Raw genomic sequence first — 16,323 nt, 5'->3', positions numbered from 1 at the left:
GACGCATGCAATAAAGGAACATCTGTAAATGGGTGACTTTAATCTGCATATAGATTGGGCAAAGTAAATTAGTAACAATACCGTAGAGGAGGAATTCTTGGAGTTTATACGGAATGGTTTTCTGGACCAATACATTGAGGAACCAACTAGAGAACAGGCCATCCTAGACTGGGTATTGTGTAATGAGAAAGGAATAATTGGAAATCTAGTTGTGCGAGGCCCCTTGGGGATGAGTGACCATAATATGAAAGAATTCTTCATCAAGATGGAGAGTGATGTAGTTGATTCTGAGACTGCAGTCCTGAATCTTAATAAAGGAAACTGCGATGGTATGAGGCGCGAGTTGGATATGATGGATTGGGAAATGTTACTTAAAGGGGTGATGGTGGATAGGCAATGGCAAACATTCAAAGAGCGCATGGGTGAACTACAACAATTGTTTATTCCTGTCTGGCGCAAAAGTAAAACAGGAAAGGTGGCCAAACCATGGCTTATAAGGGAAATTAGAGATAGTATTAGATCCAAGGAAGAGGCTTACAAATTGGTCGGAAAAAACAACAGACCTGAGGATTGGGAACAATTTAGAATTCAGCAAAGGAGGACCAAGGGATCGATTAAGAAGGAGAAAATAGAGTACGGGAGTAAGCTTGCGGGAACATAAAAACTGCCTGTAAAAGTTTCTATAGGTATGTGAACAGAAAAAGATTGGTGACGACAAATGTAGGTCCCTTACAGTCAGAAACAGGGGAATTTATAATGGGGAACAAAGAAATTGCTGACCAACTAAATACATACTTTGGTTCTGACTCCACAAAGGAGGACACAAATAACATACCAGAAATGTTGGGGAACACAGAGTTGAGTGAGAGGGAGGAACTGAAAGAAATCAGTATTAGTAGGGAAATGGTGTTGGGGGAATTTATGGGGTTGAAGGCCAATAAATCCCCAGGGCCTGATAATCTACATCCCAGAGTACTAAAGGAAGTGGCCCTTGAAATAGTGGATGCATTTGTGGTCATCTTCTGAGATTCTATAGACTCTGGAACAGTTCCTACAGATTGGAGGGTAGCTAATGTAACCCCGCTATTTAAAAAGGGAGGTAGAGAGAAAACAGGGAATTATAGACCAGTCAGCCTGACATTGGTAGTGGGGAAAATTCTGGAGTCCATTATAAAAGATCTAATAGCTGAGTACTTGAAAAACAGTGGCAGAATCAGTCAGCATGGATTTACGAAAGGGAAATCATGCTTGACAAATCTACTGGAATTTTTTGAGGATGTAACTAGTAGAGTTGATGAGGGGGAGCCAGTGGATGTAGTTTATTTGGACTTTCAGAAGGCTTTCGACAAAGTCCCACGTAAGATATTATCATGTAAAATTAAAGCACATGGGATTGGGGGTAGTGTACTGAGATGGATAGAAAACTGGTTGGCAGACAGGAAAAGCGAAGAGTAGGAATAAACTGATCTTTTTCTGAATGGCAGGCAGTGACTAGTGGGGTCGGTGCTGGGACTCCAGCTATTCACAATATATTTAGATGAGGGAACTAAATGTGATATCACCAAATTTGCAGATGACACAAAGCTGGGTGGGAGGGTGAGCTGTGAGGAGGATGCAGAGATGCTTCAGTGTGATTTGGACAAGCTGAGTGAGTGGGCAAATGCATGGCAGATGCAATATAATGTGGATAAATGTGAGGTTATCCACTCTGGTAGCAAAAACAGGAAGGCAGATTATTATCTGAATGGCTATAAATTGAGAGAGGGGAATGTGCAACGAGACCTGGGTGTCCTCGTATGCCAGTCGCTGAAGGTCAGCATGCAGGTGCAGCTGGCTGTAAAGAAGGCAAATCATATGTTGGCCTTCTTAGCGAGAAGATTCGAGTACAGGAGCAGGGATGTCTTGCTGCAATTATACAGGGCCTTGGTGAGACCATATCTGGAATATTGTATGCAGTTTTGGTCTCCTTATCTGAGGAAGGGTGTTTTTGCTATAGAGGGAGTGCAGTGAAGGTTTACCAGACTGATTCCTGGGATGGCGGGACATATGAGGTGAGATTGAGTCGGTTAGGATTATATTCGCTGGAGTTCAGAAGAATGGGGCCGATCTTGTGGAAACCTATAAAATTCTAACAGGGCTAGACAGGGTAGATGCAGGAAGGATGTTCCTGATGGTGGGGGAGTCCAGAACCAGGGGTCACAGTCTGAGGATATGGAGTAGACCATTTAGGAAGGAGATGAGAAGAAAGTTCTTCACCCAGAGAGTGGTGAGCCTGTGGAAATCACTACCACAGAAAGTAGTTGAGGCCAAAACATTGTATGTTTTCAAGAAGGAGTTAGATACAGCTCTTGAGGCGAAAGAGATCAAACGATATGGGGAGAAAGCAGGAGTGGGCTATTGAGTTGGATGATCAGCCATGATCATAATGAATGGTGGAGCAGACTCAAGGGGCCAAATGGCTTACTCCTGCTCCTATTTTCTATGTTTTTATGTTTCACTCAGGGAGCTGTGAATCTTTGAAATTCTCTACCTGTAAGGGTTCTGGATGCTCAGCAGATGATTATAGTCAAGAGTGAAATTGATGGTGTTTTGGACATAAGGGGAATTAAAGGAAATGGGGATAGGGCAGGAAAGTGGAGTTTATGAAGAACTTCTGCCATAATTTTATTGATGGTGGAGCAGGTTTGAGTGGCCTATTTCTAATGTTCTGAGGATACAGTGAGGATAATGAATGAAGGAGTGCTACACAAATAAAAAAAACGGCAAGTGACATACCTTAACTGCCCTATGGTCAGAACCTTCCACAGAACGCATACCACTGTTTAGCAGATTTGGCCTGACCTTGGCCAGTTCTTGCTGCTCAATTATCTCCATTAGGAGTGCATTTAGGTAAGACTTCCTGAAGTCTGTTGCTCTTCTTTTAGTTCTGTTATCTTTCTTGGACAGATTGCTTGCTTCCTCGTATACAACTTACCCATTTAAACAACAGCAAATACTTATACACTGCTATTTTCCATACTGCCAACCCACCAACTGCCCCGCCTTTCTTGTCTGGTAATCACACCTCTTCCCATTTTATTCTGCCATGGCGCTCATTGAGTATATTTATTTATCTTTTCGGGTCACCTCCAGATTGGTCAAGCAATTTTTGTGCCAGGCCCTCAAATAATGTGTTTATGGATGCAATCTCACAACAATATTTTCTTGTGAGATTAAGCATTTTTAATACTTCCAATGCAATTGAATTCTCTTCTGCCTCTCCCTACAAACGTTTTTTTTTTATTGCTAGCGTTTCTGCTAATTTATTAATCCTCCCCCGTCCCTTTCACATACAAGCGGCGGTTTACATTCTTTCAATGTAGTATACTGTATTTGCTGCACATATTACGGTGTCCTCCACACTGTGGAGTGGGGGGGTGGTGGTGGTGGGGGGGGGTCCGAACGCAGATGGGTGAGCCTGAGCTTCCGGTTGTCTGCCATTTTAATTCTCCTCCTTGTTCTCACACGGACGTTCCATCCTAGCCTGCTGCAGTGTTCCAATAAAGCTCAATGCAAGATCGAGTAACAGCACCTCACATCTTTCGATTCGGCACTTTACAGCCTCTTAGATTCATTGACTTCAACAATTAGAGATCGTAAATTCTTTTTCCCCACCCCCCACAACCATCTATTTTGCTTTTGTTTCTTTTATGTGTCAGTCTTTTCGTGTTTTTCAGACATAGCTGTTCATTATTCTGCCATTCAAGCCCATTCTAGACAAATCTTTTGTTTTTTTACTACAACCATTACCACTCCCTTTGCCTTTTATGCCATGCAATCTTTTGTCACATAAAATCTCTTACCATCTACCTGATCACAGACCTACTCCTTTGTTCTTCCTGCTCCCTCCCTCTTTCACTTGTACAAAACCAATTACACTTCTGTCTTCCTTCAGTTCTGAAGAAAGGTCCTTGACCTGAAACAGTTTGTTTCTTTCTCCATAGATGCTGCCAGACATGTTGAGTATTTCCAGCATTTTGTTTTATTGACGTTGAGTGAGCTTTTGTTTATTGTGATTCTGCTTTATCAGTTGTCTAGATATCTACATATTTTTCAGGGATTGCTGAACTGACCAGGATGCTGGGCTTGATGGAGTTAACTGTAGTATCCTATACCATTCCCTGACTAAGATTGTTTAACTCAGTCATTTTTGTGTTGCGCAGTTAAAATATCCTGCATGAATCACAAAAATCACAGTGATAAAACTTCTAGTGAATTGGTTCCTGAAAACAGCAGAGCAATAAACATTTTAAAATTATCTCATTAGTAACCTTATCTTGCATGGGTTTTACCTTTCGATCTACAGTTGGATTTCATGAACATTTTTGGAATCTGCATTCCCAAATCACTTTTCAAAATTAAAAAATCTTGCATCAACTATATTTTTTCCTTGCATTAGCTCCCATAGTGCTGCACTGAAGTGTCAGCAAAGATTCTGTATTCAGGTCGAAGATTAGTGCAAATTGACCTTCAGTGTATACTCCTGAGCTGTGACATAAGCAAGCATCACCTTTAATGCCAACATGTTCTTGCATGGCACAGTATTGGATGCTTTTCAAAGTGAAAAGAAATACCTTATCATCATGATCTAAGTATCATAACAAATGGCAGAGATGACCATGGTCCTCCAAATGTTCCAATCATAGCAACAGTAGATGACCTCGTTGTTGGGAGTTCTAATTAGGCCAGTCTTTAATGTTGTCTAGCTTCTTCCTTCATTGCCAACCTCATGCTCTTCATCAGTTAATCCTTCTGATGGTGGTTAGGCACTCCAGCTCTTCGGGTCCATTTGTCTTCTTGTGGAATTATTTAAGACTCCTAGAAAAACTCAGCAGGTCTGACAGCATCTGTGGAGAGGAACACAGTTGACTTTGAGTCTGGATAACCCTTCTTCAGAACTAAGACATATAGAAATGAGATTAAATATAAGTTGGAAGAAGGGGGTGGGACAGGAGAGCTCGATAGAGAGCCAGTGATAGGTGGAGGCCAAGAAGAGACTGCCAAAGATGTCACAGACAAGAGGACAAAGAAGTGTTGATGGTGGTGGTATTATCTAAAAGATATGCTAATGGGGACATTGAGGGTAGCAAACAGGACAAGCTAGTGGCAGATGGCTCTAGTGCAGGCGGGGTGGGGGGAAGGGATCGGAATGGGCTAAAAGGTGGAGATGAAGCAATAGATCCAAATAAATTTAAAAATAGGAGGGAAAAGAAAAAAGTGTGTAAAAAAAAATTACAATAAAAAAAACTATAAATTATTGGAAAAAGGGGGGGATTGGAAAAGGGGTGGGGATGGAGGAGAGTGTTCATGATCTGAAATTGTTGAACTCAATATTAAGTCCAGAAGGCTGCAAAGTGCCTAGTCGGAAGATGAGGTGCGTTGAGCTTCACTGGAACATTGCAGCAGGCCAAGGACGGACATGTGGGCATGAGATCAGGGTGGTGTGATGAAATGGCAAGCAACAGGGAGGTCTGGGTCATGCTTGCGGACAGACCGAAGGTGTTCCGCAAAGCGGTCACCCAGTCTGCATTTGATCTCTCCAATGTAGAGGAGACCACATTGGGAGCAGCGAATGTAATAGACTAAATTGAGGGAAGTGCAAGTGAAGTGCTGCTTCACTTGAAAGGAGTGTTTGGGCCCTTGAGGAGGGGGGAAGTAAAGGGGCAGGTGTTGCACCTTCTGCGGTTGCATGGGATGGGGGTTGAGGTGTAGGGGGTGATGGAGAAGTGGACCAGGGTGTGCTCAAGGGAACGATCCCTGCAGAAAGCCGCAAGGGAGGGTGAAGGGAAGGTGTCTGGTAGTGTCATCAAGCTGGAGTTGGCGGAAATAGCGGATGATGATCCTTTGAACGTGGAGGCTGGTGGGGTGATATGTGAGGACAAAGGGGACCCTATCATGGTTCTGGGAGGGAGAGGAAGGTGTGAGGGCGGATGATTGAGATGGGCCGGACACGGCTGAGGGCTCTGTCAACCACCGTGGGTGGAAAACCTCGGTTAAGGAAGAAGGAAGACATGTCAGAGGAACTGTTTTGGAAAGTGGCATCATCAGAACAGATGCGATGGAGGCGAAGGAACTGAGAGAATGGGATGGAGTCCTTACAGGAAGTGAATTGTGAAGAGCTGTAGTCAAGGTAGCTGTGGGAGTCGGTAGGCTTGTAATGAATACTGGTGGACAGTCTATCATCAGAAATTGAGACTGAGAGGTCAAGGAAGAGAAGGAAAGTGTCAGTGATGGAGCACGTGAAAATGATGGAGGGGTGGAAATTGGAAGCAAAATTAATAAATTTTTCCAGATCCAGATGAAAGCATGAAGCAGCACCGAAGCACACTATTTTTTCTTTTCCCTATTTTTTAATTTATTTCAATCTATTATTTCATCTCCACCTTTTAGCCCATTCCGATCCCTTCCTCCCACCCTGCCCGCACTAGAGCCATCTGCACTAGCTTGTCCTGTTTGCTACCCTCAATGTCCCCATTAGCACATCTTTTAGATAATACCACCACCATCAACACCTTTGTCCTCTTGTCTGTGACATCTTTGGCAGTCTCTTCTTGGCCTCCATCTATCACTGGCCCTCTATCGAGCTCTCCTGTCCCACCCCCTTCTTCCAACTTATATTTCATCTCATTTCTATATGTCTTAGTTCTGATGAAGGGTTATCCAGACTCGAAAAGTCAACTGTGTCCCTCTCCACAGATGCTGTCAGGCCTGCTGAGTTTTTCCAGGTATTTTTGTTTTTGTTGTAGATTTCCAACATCTGCAGTATTTTGCTTTTACTTAAGACTCCTGTTCTTCCGGCCTCATTCATTACTTCTTCATTAGCTCTTTTCTCCACCCAGCTTGCCCTTAAGATCCTTCTTAAGCACCACATTTTGAAATTGTTGATTTTCTATTCTTCCTCTTTCTCAATGCTCCAGACATAGCGTTTTAGTGCATGGAGAACACCTTAGGAAACACATCATGAGACATTAATTCATGTCAGACTCCCTAAACCTCTCTGCCCTTCTATCCTCTTTTAAGACACACACTTTGATTATCTGCCCCAAAATCTCTTTTTCAGTTTAGTAAGTCTTACAAGTCTTGGAAGTCTTATTACACTGAAGTGCTAAACAGGAGGTTGTTGATGTGTACAAAATATAGCTCAAATTTTCAGAATATCTTGAGCAGAGAAATAGCATAGCTCAATGTAAGGACTTGGTTTGCTTAGATTATTAACTGCTACAACTCATCCCACTCAATAGGAAAAAAAAACAACTGATATAGTGGCTGTATGGAAGTCAAACTAGTTTTGTAGACTACTATTGGAAATCAGAAATCATTCATAATTACAATTATAGGGAGTAACCTCAATTCCAATTTGCCAGGTTTAAGCTGTTGTACTTTACTACTTTGTACTCATTGACTTGGCAAACCAGTTGCATGCAGGGATGAACTTAGAAATCACATGCTAGCTGAAGTGTTTTTTCATCTTTTCCTTAATTGTCCCTCCCCTTTTAAGAAAGAAATGAGGGTGCATATGGATTTGGAGAAGCATTCCTCTCACAGAGATAAATAGGATTACATATGACACAACCAGTCCATGCTGGTGTTTATGCTCCACTCAAGACTCCTCCCACCTCTCCTCATCTAAATATACCAGCATAAACCTCTAATCCTTTCTCCCTCATACACTTGTCTAATTTTACCTTAAATGCATCTATATAATTCATTTCACACATTCCTTGGTGTGGTGAGTTCCACATTCTTGCCACTCTTCCTCTGAATTCCATTCCACTTAAAGATGATTATATGACTTGTAATTACAATAAACGTACTGATGTCTTGTAGAGTAATTATTTACCTATCCAGTTTCTTACCAAAGCAACTGTAGCCAGAGGATCTCAACCAATGGCTTCTTTTTCCAACCTAAATTCTCCACCCACCCTTTTACCTTAGAGCCCTCCCAAGAATCCATCTTCTTCCTTGTCCACATACTGCCATTTGGTGACATCATCCAAACATGCTGGTACCACCAAGCACTAGTACTCAATTAGTACTCGCAACTTCTGCAATGCCTCTATGTCGTACTTGTCCAATGTCTGCTCCACAGGCTGGATGTAACAAATGAAGCCCCCCAAATGTGGGCCCCAGGTACAGTTTTCAATGTGCCAGCAAGCGTAGTGGAAAATTCTTAAAGAAACCGCTCCTCCAATCACAGGCTGCTTCTCTCCCACATTTGCTGCTGATAGGCGAGTGAGTCTATCAGCAGCTATCGTGGGAGAGAAGCAGACTTATTGGAGGAATAGTAACAATGGCAGCAGCAGGTGGGTTCTGGAGACAGAGTTTTTGGGGAGAAAGCTAGACTCAGGATGTGAAAAGAGGTGGTTTGCACCAGGCTAGAAGAGGCTGGATGCACTGGGGTGGCGAGTGGGGTGGGGGTGTGTGTGTGTGGAGGGGATGGAAAGACTCACTGCCCAGGAGAGTGGGAACGAAGGGGGGTGGTGGTGAGAAAATGTGAACGAGTGTGTCAGGGAGGAGGGTGGGGAGAGAATGAGCCGGGGGGGGGGTGGGGGGGGGGAAAAGAGAGTGAATGTAGGGAGGGGGCAGTGTGTGGGGGAAGAAGAGTGCGGGAGAATGTGTGGGGTGGGAAGAGAGTTGAGTGTGGGGGTTTGGAGAAATGTGGGGAGAGGATGACTGTGGGTGGAGAGAAGAGTGTAGGGAGGAGTGTGGGAGGGGAGTGTGTGTGGGACATGTGTGTGTTAGGGGAGAGGGGTGAATGTGGCTCACTCACCCTCACCCCCATCTTATACCAACACACCCACTCACATGGTGGTTGAGGATCAGCCAAAGTGAAGACACTGGGAGTGAGCCAGGCAAACAGACTCTGTCTGGTGATCTTTGTTAATTACCCTTTAATTATCAATGTATTGCTTTGACATTGCTTTTTGCTCAGCAAGTTACTTATTTTTTCATACCTGTTTTATTTTCAAATTCACGTTTAATGTTGTGCCAAACTTTATCTCCCTGAAATTTCCTCATCGGCCCCATGAGTGAGAAGTCAGACATTGTCATACCTAGCACAAAGGAAGATGGTTGTGATTGTTGGAGGTCAATCACCTCAGCTCAGGATGTCACCGCAGGAGTTCCTCAGGGTAGCATCCTCGGCCCAAACATCTTCAGCTGCTTCATCAATGACCTTCCTTCCATCATAAGGTCAGAAGTAGGGATGTTTGCTGACAATTGCACAATGCTCAGCACCATTTGCGGTGATACTAAAGCAGTCCATGTCCAAATGCAGCAAGGCCCGGACAATATCCAGGCTTGTGCTGACAAGTTGCAAGTAACATTCCTGCCACACAAGTGCCAGGCAATTACGATCGCCAACAAGGGAGAATCTAACCATCACCCCTTGACATTCAATGGCTTTACCACCAGTGAATCCCGATCAGCAGCCTGGGGGTTACCATTGGCCAGAAACTGAACTGGGCTAGCCATACAAATAATAAGATAAAAGCAAAATACTGTGGAAATCCAAAACAGAAACAAAAATAGCTGGAAAAACTCAGCAAGTCTGACAGCATCTGTGGAGAAGAATTCAGTTAACGTTTCAGGTCCGTATGGCTCACTAGCCCTCCATCCAGCTCTACCTGTCCCACCCCCCTCAACCGGCTTATATTTCACCTCATTTCTATTTTTCCTTAGTTCTGATGAAGAGTCATACGGACTCAAAATGTTAACTGTATTCTTCTCCACAGATGCTGTCAGACCTGCTGTGTTTTTCCAGCTACTTTTACTTTTGAGCTATATAAATACTGTGGCTACAAGAGCAGGTCAGAGGCTAGGAATCTTGCAGCAAGTAACTTACCTCTTGACTTCCCAAAGCCTGTCCACCAACTACAAGGCACATGTCAGGAGTGTGATAGAATACCCTTCACTTGCCTGAATTAAGTGCAGCTCCAACAACACTCAAGAACTTGACACCATCCAGGAAAAAGAAGCTCGTTTGATCAGCATCCCTTCCACAAACATTCAGTCCCTCCACCACCGATGCACAGTAACAGCAGTGTGTACCATCTACAAGATGCACTGCAGAAACTCACCAAGGCTCCTTAAGACAGCATCTTTCAAACCCACAACCACTACCATCTAAAAGGAAAAGAGCAAGATACCTAGGAACACCACCACGTGAAAGTTCTCCTCCAAGCCACTCATCATCGTTTCTTTCAGTCGCTGGGTCAAAATCCTGGAATTACCTTCCTAACAGTATTGGGTGTACCTACACCACAGAGACTGCAGCAGTTCAAGACAGCAGCTCACCACCACCTTCTCAAGGGCAATTAGGGATGGCCTAGCCAGCGACACCCACATCCTGTAAATCAATAAAAGATTGGAAATGAGCCCCCCTGCCACACCTAAGTGAAAAAGTTGGACAAGCCTGTTCTATGCTGTGATACTATTTGACCGTTTTGGATGAGCCACAATTTCTTCCAGCCATAGTCTTCGGTCCACACACATTTTATTCTCTGCTCCACCACCTCAAGCTGAACCAATTCTTTTCCCTCATCCCTCAGCCTCTGACTGAACACACATCCATAATCAAATCACCTCCAGGCTTGACTATTCCACTACTTTCCTGGCCACTTCTCACCCCTCACCGATTCCCTCACACCTTGGCCTCCTGTGCATTCTCCCCTCTCACATCCCAACAGTGGTGACCATCTCCACAGCCTCCTTAAACCTATAATGTGATATTGTATTCATTTTAAATATATATAGTCAATTAAGCATGGCTTAGAAATAACTTTAATATCTTCCAAGCAGAAGATTGTTTAACAATGAAAGCAAGATTGCAAGCAAGATAAAGACATACTATTTCTTAATAATGCAGTCGATCAAGAGTGAAAACATCTCTATTTACAATTGCATTTACCTTTCATTTTGATTGTTATATGATGCATATTATTCCCTAATCAAGCAGCATTATAGTATTGTGTATCACAGCAATTCAATTATCTGAGCAGATTGGTCTGTGGTTAAAATAATTCTATTGTAAAATACTGAAGGAAAGACCAAGGAGGAAGAAAAGGATGCAGCATTTGGACCATCTGAATGAGAGATTGCATGGGGAATTGAAGCGAAGCACAAGGTAGAGTTGTTTAGACAAGGGAGATTGAGCCAGAACCTACAATAGGCAAACAGTAAAATTCTACATTAAACTTAAAAATAATTCCTTGTGAGGTTTAAAGGCTAATCTATTACTTTTTCAGTTTGCTTTGCATTTCAACTGTTCCATATTTATTTTATGCACCTGAACATTTGTAAGAATATTACTGTACATCATGCTTATATATACTCTGTAGTGGTATCTCAGTATTCAACCACCTTAGCTTCTCTGTTCCTTACTCCTCAGTCAACTGCCTACCAAAAATAATCTCTTCCTCCAAGGCTCAGTATCCATTTTCCTATTTCCATTTGAGTGAGCTGGACCATGTATGTTACAGTACCATATAATTGTAAATTGGTATAGTGAGTAAATTAACTAGTTTCTGAATAAACACCACTTCACAGAAAATGATAACGATATCATTAATAGACATTGTCTTTATTTGAGAAATTTGGCAGTACACAGAAATATCCATGCTCTGTGGACTCAATGTTCAAACCTTCCCACTGTGCGTGTGCGTAAAAGAGTAAGCAATGACATTCACAAATATAAAAATGCAGATGTTCATGAATAAGCAAAGCAATTAGCACTGCCAAACAAGTTCAGACATCAAAAATGAAAAGTTAGCAAAGAATGGCAAAATCCTCTTTTAATTAGGATATGGTCAATCTCACTTATCCCCCTAGCTTCTAACAAATTGCAATTTATTAAGCAAGGGTGTGGGGTGAAATGAAAGGTGCACTTAAATACTTTTAGCATTTACTTTCCAGCTATTAATGACCATTTTTCATATTTCCATCATTAAACAAAAAAGCTAACTTTACAAGAACAGAATGTCACATCCTCCAATTCATTATTCAACAAACAGTATTTTATATTAGTACTGTTAGATTCTATTCAGCATTTGCTTAACAAATGTGGATGTCCAAAAAAAATGGAGAACACCTTAAGAGATACATGGACAATTCCCAATATATTTCACAAAGTTACCAAGTCCCTTCTGAACCAAACAATTTTGTCCAAGGGTTTGTGGTTTAGAAAGCATTTTGCAATTCCTGAACATAACCTAAACATAATTATTGAAATACAGTAAATAAAAATACAACTGCCACTATTTAGTATACAAATACACAATGCATAGCCCCATTATGCAGGATTTACCAGTTTATGTTATGCAGTTGGCATTTTCACTGCCGTTAATGCTGATAATTCAAGCACCTCGAAAGGAAAAATGAGAGAGCAAAACATGATTCAGACAACTTAAAAAGAGGTACTCCTGGTTCCACAAAGATCCAAGCACCCAACAGATACAAACTTTATGCTGAGTTCCTGCCTGCAGCAATAATCTATGGGAAATACTACTTGTGAAAGGAATGCCCTAGCTTGCAACAAGATACTTTCCATTTCTTTTTTTTTTGCTGCTTTTTAGTGAAATATCTCTTCCAAATGTCAAAGTGATGAGTATTTATAATGCAGTCTTACTCCAGATTATCTTGGCAAATTAATATATACATACCAGATTACAATCCCACTTTCCTAACCTACAGTTCATGTAATTATCAGGTACTCAGGCATTACAAAAAGAAGCAAATAACATTGTCTTATTTGGTACAGAATGAACTCCAAATTAGGCTGCTGCTCATTTGACTTAAGCTATTGATCTACACTAAAGTCAATTTTATCTTACATTCTCTATTGTTAGGAATAGGCAGGTAAAGAAATGTATTAAAACAAAAACTTAAAGCTTTTAATGCATGCAAGTTTGAAAGCTGGCTGCATCTGCACAGCAGCAGAAATGCTTGCATTTATAGATAGTCATGATGCAATGAACACACACTGCACTATAAACTGTATTCTTAGGTCCACCAGCAGTTTTCTTGCTCTAAGGATCAATTAAGTCCTACAGTAGCACAAATAGATTATCATTAGCTACAGATAGGCTCATTATGAAGCCTATTGACCAATGAATTCTACTTACTATCATACAATTTGAAGAAACTCATGAGGAATATATAATACAAAACTTAAGACTTGTTCCAATACTTAATGCAATTTACATCTATAAGATGACAAACAGCAATGCTTTTCTACAAACACAGACAGCACAATGTTCCAAAAAAAATGCTCAGAACAGGTTCAGATTACTGCATTTCTGAGAAAATGGCCGTGTTCATCAAGACAAAAGTGAGAAACCATGTTCTGAACTGATAAGCTTTTTGATCAGAAACTTCACTAATGCTTAGTTTCCCTGGAATAGTAATGTTCATGACAAGAACAGTTTAAAAAAAATACATTTTTGTAAGATGTAAGAAAAGAAACATCTCATTAGCATCATCGTGCTACAATTTAAGATTCTAGTTTTCCTGCCCACAATTAGCCACCTAAAAATGTTCGTAACAGCTCATTCAATATAGTTGGACTTCACACCAAAGCAAAATGTTGGAAGCATTCAAATCAGTTTGAAAGTATCACAGATTCTAAAGACATCCATCAATGGTTTTGTAATGTTAGCAGCTACATATAAGCAGATGACAAAAAACTATAAATACAACTCAATATATAATTAGAGAGTATGGTGAAGCAATCGATGATCGATCATAAAATCTGAAAGATTGCCATTTGAAGTTTTTTTTTTGAACTGCTCTTCGTCCAGTATATCTTTCACAGTGTCCAGTTTAAATAAAGATCCCCCCTCTGGTGTTTTCCACAGCCTGTAGATCATATTTTACTGTTAAGATACAGATGAGATAGGATTATGAGGAGAGCCCATCTGGGTAAGAACTTTGTCCAGCCACTGAAGTGGACCATGAAGATGAATTTCTATCCAACATGGTGTGCTAGTTACATCTTGTCGGTGATATTCTGCACCCCAGCCCTGTAGAAACAAGGAGCAAAATAGTAAACAATAATTTAGATTAACAAGAAGAGTCATTGGTGCCACAAGCTAATTAAAAACACTAAACTCTTAAAAGCTTCCATGAATATGCAACTTTTCAAGCCATAGTCTTCAACTTGAAGAAGTCTCAGAACAGAACATACGAACATGAAGGAGACCTTCAAGCTTGCTCTACTATTCAATAAGATCATGGCTCATCTGATTGTAATCTTCCGCCTACCCCCGATAACCTTTCACCCCCTTAGTTAATCAAGAATCTTTCTAGCTCTGCCTTAAAAATTATTCAAAGGCTTTGCTTCCACTGCCTTTTGAGGAAGAGAGAGTTCCAAAGACGCACGACCCTCGGAGAAAAACTCTCTCATCTGTCTTAAATGGGTGATCCCTTATTTTTAAACCGTGACTCCTAGTTTTAGATTCTCCCACAAGAAGAAACATCCTCTCCACATCCACTCTGTCAAAACCCTCAGGATCTTAAAGGTTTCGATCAAATCACCTCGTACTCTTCTAAACTCCAGTGGATACAAGTTTAACCTGTCCAATATTTCCTCATAAGATAAGCCACCCATTCCTGGTATTAGCCCACCCATTCCTGGTATTAGCCAAATAAACTTCTTCTGAACAGCTTCTCACGCATTTACGTCTCCCCATGATTATCTTCTGTACCTTTCTGACAAGCTCCGACTATCTCTTCTTTTATACTCTATCCTACCATGGTAGTTACAATTAGGGGCCCTGTACACCACTCTAAGCGACGTTTTGCCTTTATCATTTGTCACCTCAACCCAAACTGCTTCTACATTCTAGTTTCCTGAACTTAGGTCAACAGGGAGGAGGAAATTATACGAACAAGGAGTAGGTGGCCATTTGGCCCCTTGAGCCTGCTCTGCTATTTAATAAGATAATGGCTGATCTGATAGTAACCTCAAATCTGCAATATGCCTACCCCCTTATCACCCCCTTGCTTACTAAGAATCTATCCACCTCTGCCTTAAAAATGTTCAAAGACTCTACTTCTTTCAACTTTTCAGGAAGAGAGGTCCAAAGACTCACGACCCTCTGGGAAAAAAATTCACCTCATCTCCATTTTAAATGGACAATCCCTTATTTTTAAACAGTGACCAGTAGTTCTAGATTCTTCCACAAGAGGAAACATCCTCTCCACATCCAACCTGTCAAGACTCCTCAGGATCTTGTGTTTCAATCAAATCGCCTCTTACTCTTCTAAACTCCAGTGGATAGAAGCCTAGCCTGTCCAATTTTTCCTCATAAGACAACCCACCCATTCCAGGTATTAGTTTGGTAATAGGTCCCAGCACTGATCCCTGTGGCATACCACTAGTTACATTTTGCCAACCTGAAAAAGGCCAATTAATGCCGCTAATTGCATTCCCGTTAGCCAGCCAATCTTCTATCCATGCCAAAATGTTACACCCTATAACATGAGTTTCCATTTTCCGCAATACCTTTGATGTGGCACTTTATCAAATGCCTTCTGGAAATCTAAGTACAGACATCCACAGGTTCCCCTTTATCCACAGTACATGTTACTTCCTCAAAGAACTCCAATAAGCTGGTTAAACATGATTTCCCTTGCAAAAAACCATGTTGACTCCGCTTGATTACCTTGAACTTATTCATGTGCCCTGCTATAGCTTATTTAATAATAGCTTCTAATATTTTCCCTATGACAGATATTAAGCTAACTGGCCTGTAGTTTCCTGCTTTCTCCCTCCCTTTTTGAATAATGGAGTTACATTTGCTATCTTCCAATCTAATGGGACCTTCCCCGAATCTAGGGAGTTTCAGAAAATTAAAATCAATGTATCAACTATCTCACGAGCTACTTCTTTGAAGACCCTAGGACAAAGTCCATCAGGATCTGAGGCACTTGTCAGCCTGCAGCTCCAACAATTTACTCAGTAGCACTTCTCTGGTGATTGGAATTTTCCCGAATTCCTCCCTCCCTTCCATTTCCTGATTTATAGCTGCTGCTGGGATGTTACTTGTATCCTCTATGGTGAAGACTGATGCAAAACACCTGTTCAATTCATCTGCCATTTCCTTGTTTTCCATTATCAATTCTCCAGACTCACTTTCTATAGGACCAACACTCACTTTGTTAACTCATTTCTTATTTTTAAGTATTTATAGAAACTCTATTTGTTTTTTATATTTCTGGCTAGCTTTCTCTCGTACTCTAATTTTTCTCTCCTTATTAATCTTTTAGTTATCCTATGCTGTTCCT

At 41.3% G+C, this 16,323-nt stretch overlaps 1 protein-coding gene across 1 annotated transcript in view; it reads right to left on the bottom strand.

The window, feature by feature from the left end:
* Positions 1-11,593: 11,593 nt before the first annotated feature.
* Positions 11,594-16,323, bottom strand: part of LOC121281041 (mothers against decapentaplegic homolog 5) — a 61,740-nt gene continuing 57,010 nt past the window's right edge. The window contains exon 7 of the mRNA XM_041193634.1: positions 11,594-14,057. Within this exon, the coding sequence (XP_041049568.1) occupies positions 13,914-14,057 (144 nt within the window). The 3' untranslated portion in view covers positions 11,594-13,913. The remainder of the gene's footprint in view (positions 14,058-16,323) is intronic.

Source organism: Carcharodon carcharias, chromosome 8, assembly GCF_017639515.1.
Source record: "Carcharodon carcharias isolate sCarCar2 chromosome 8, sCarCar2.pri, whole genome shotgun sequence".
Taxonomy (NCBI): Eukaryota; Metazoa; Chordata; class Chondrichthyes; order Lamniformes; family Lamnidae; genus Carcharodon; species Carcharodon carcharias.
This window is presented reverse-complemented; position numbering and strand designations above follow the sequence as displayed.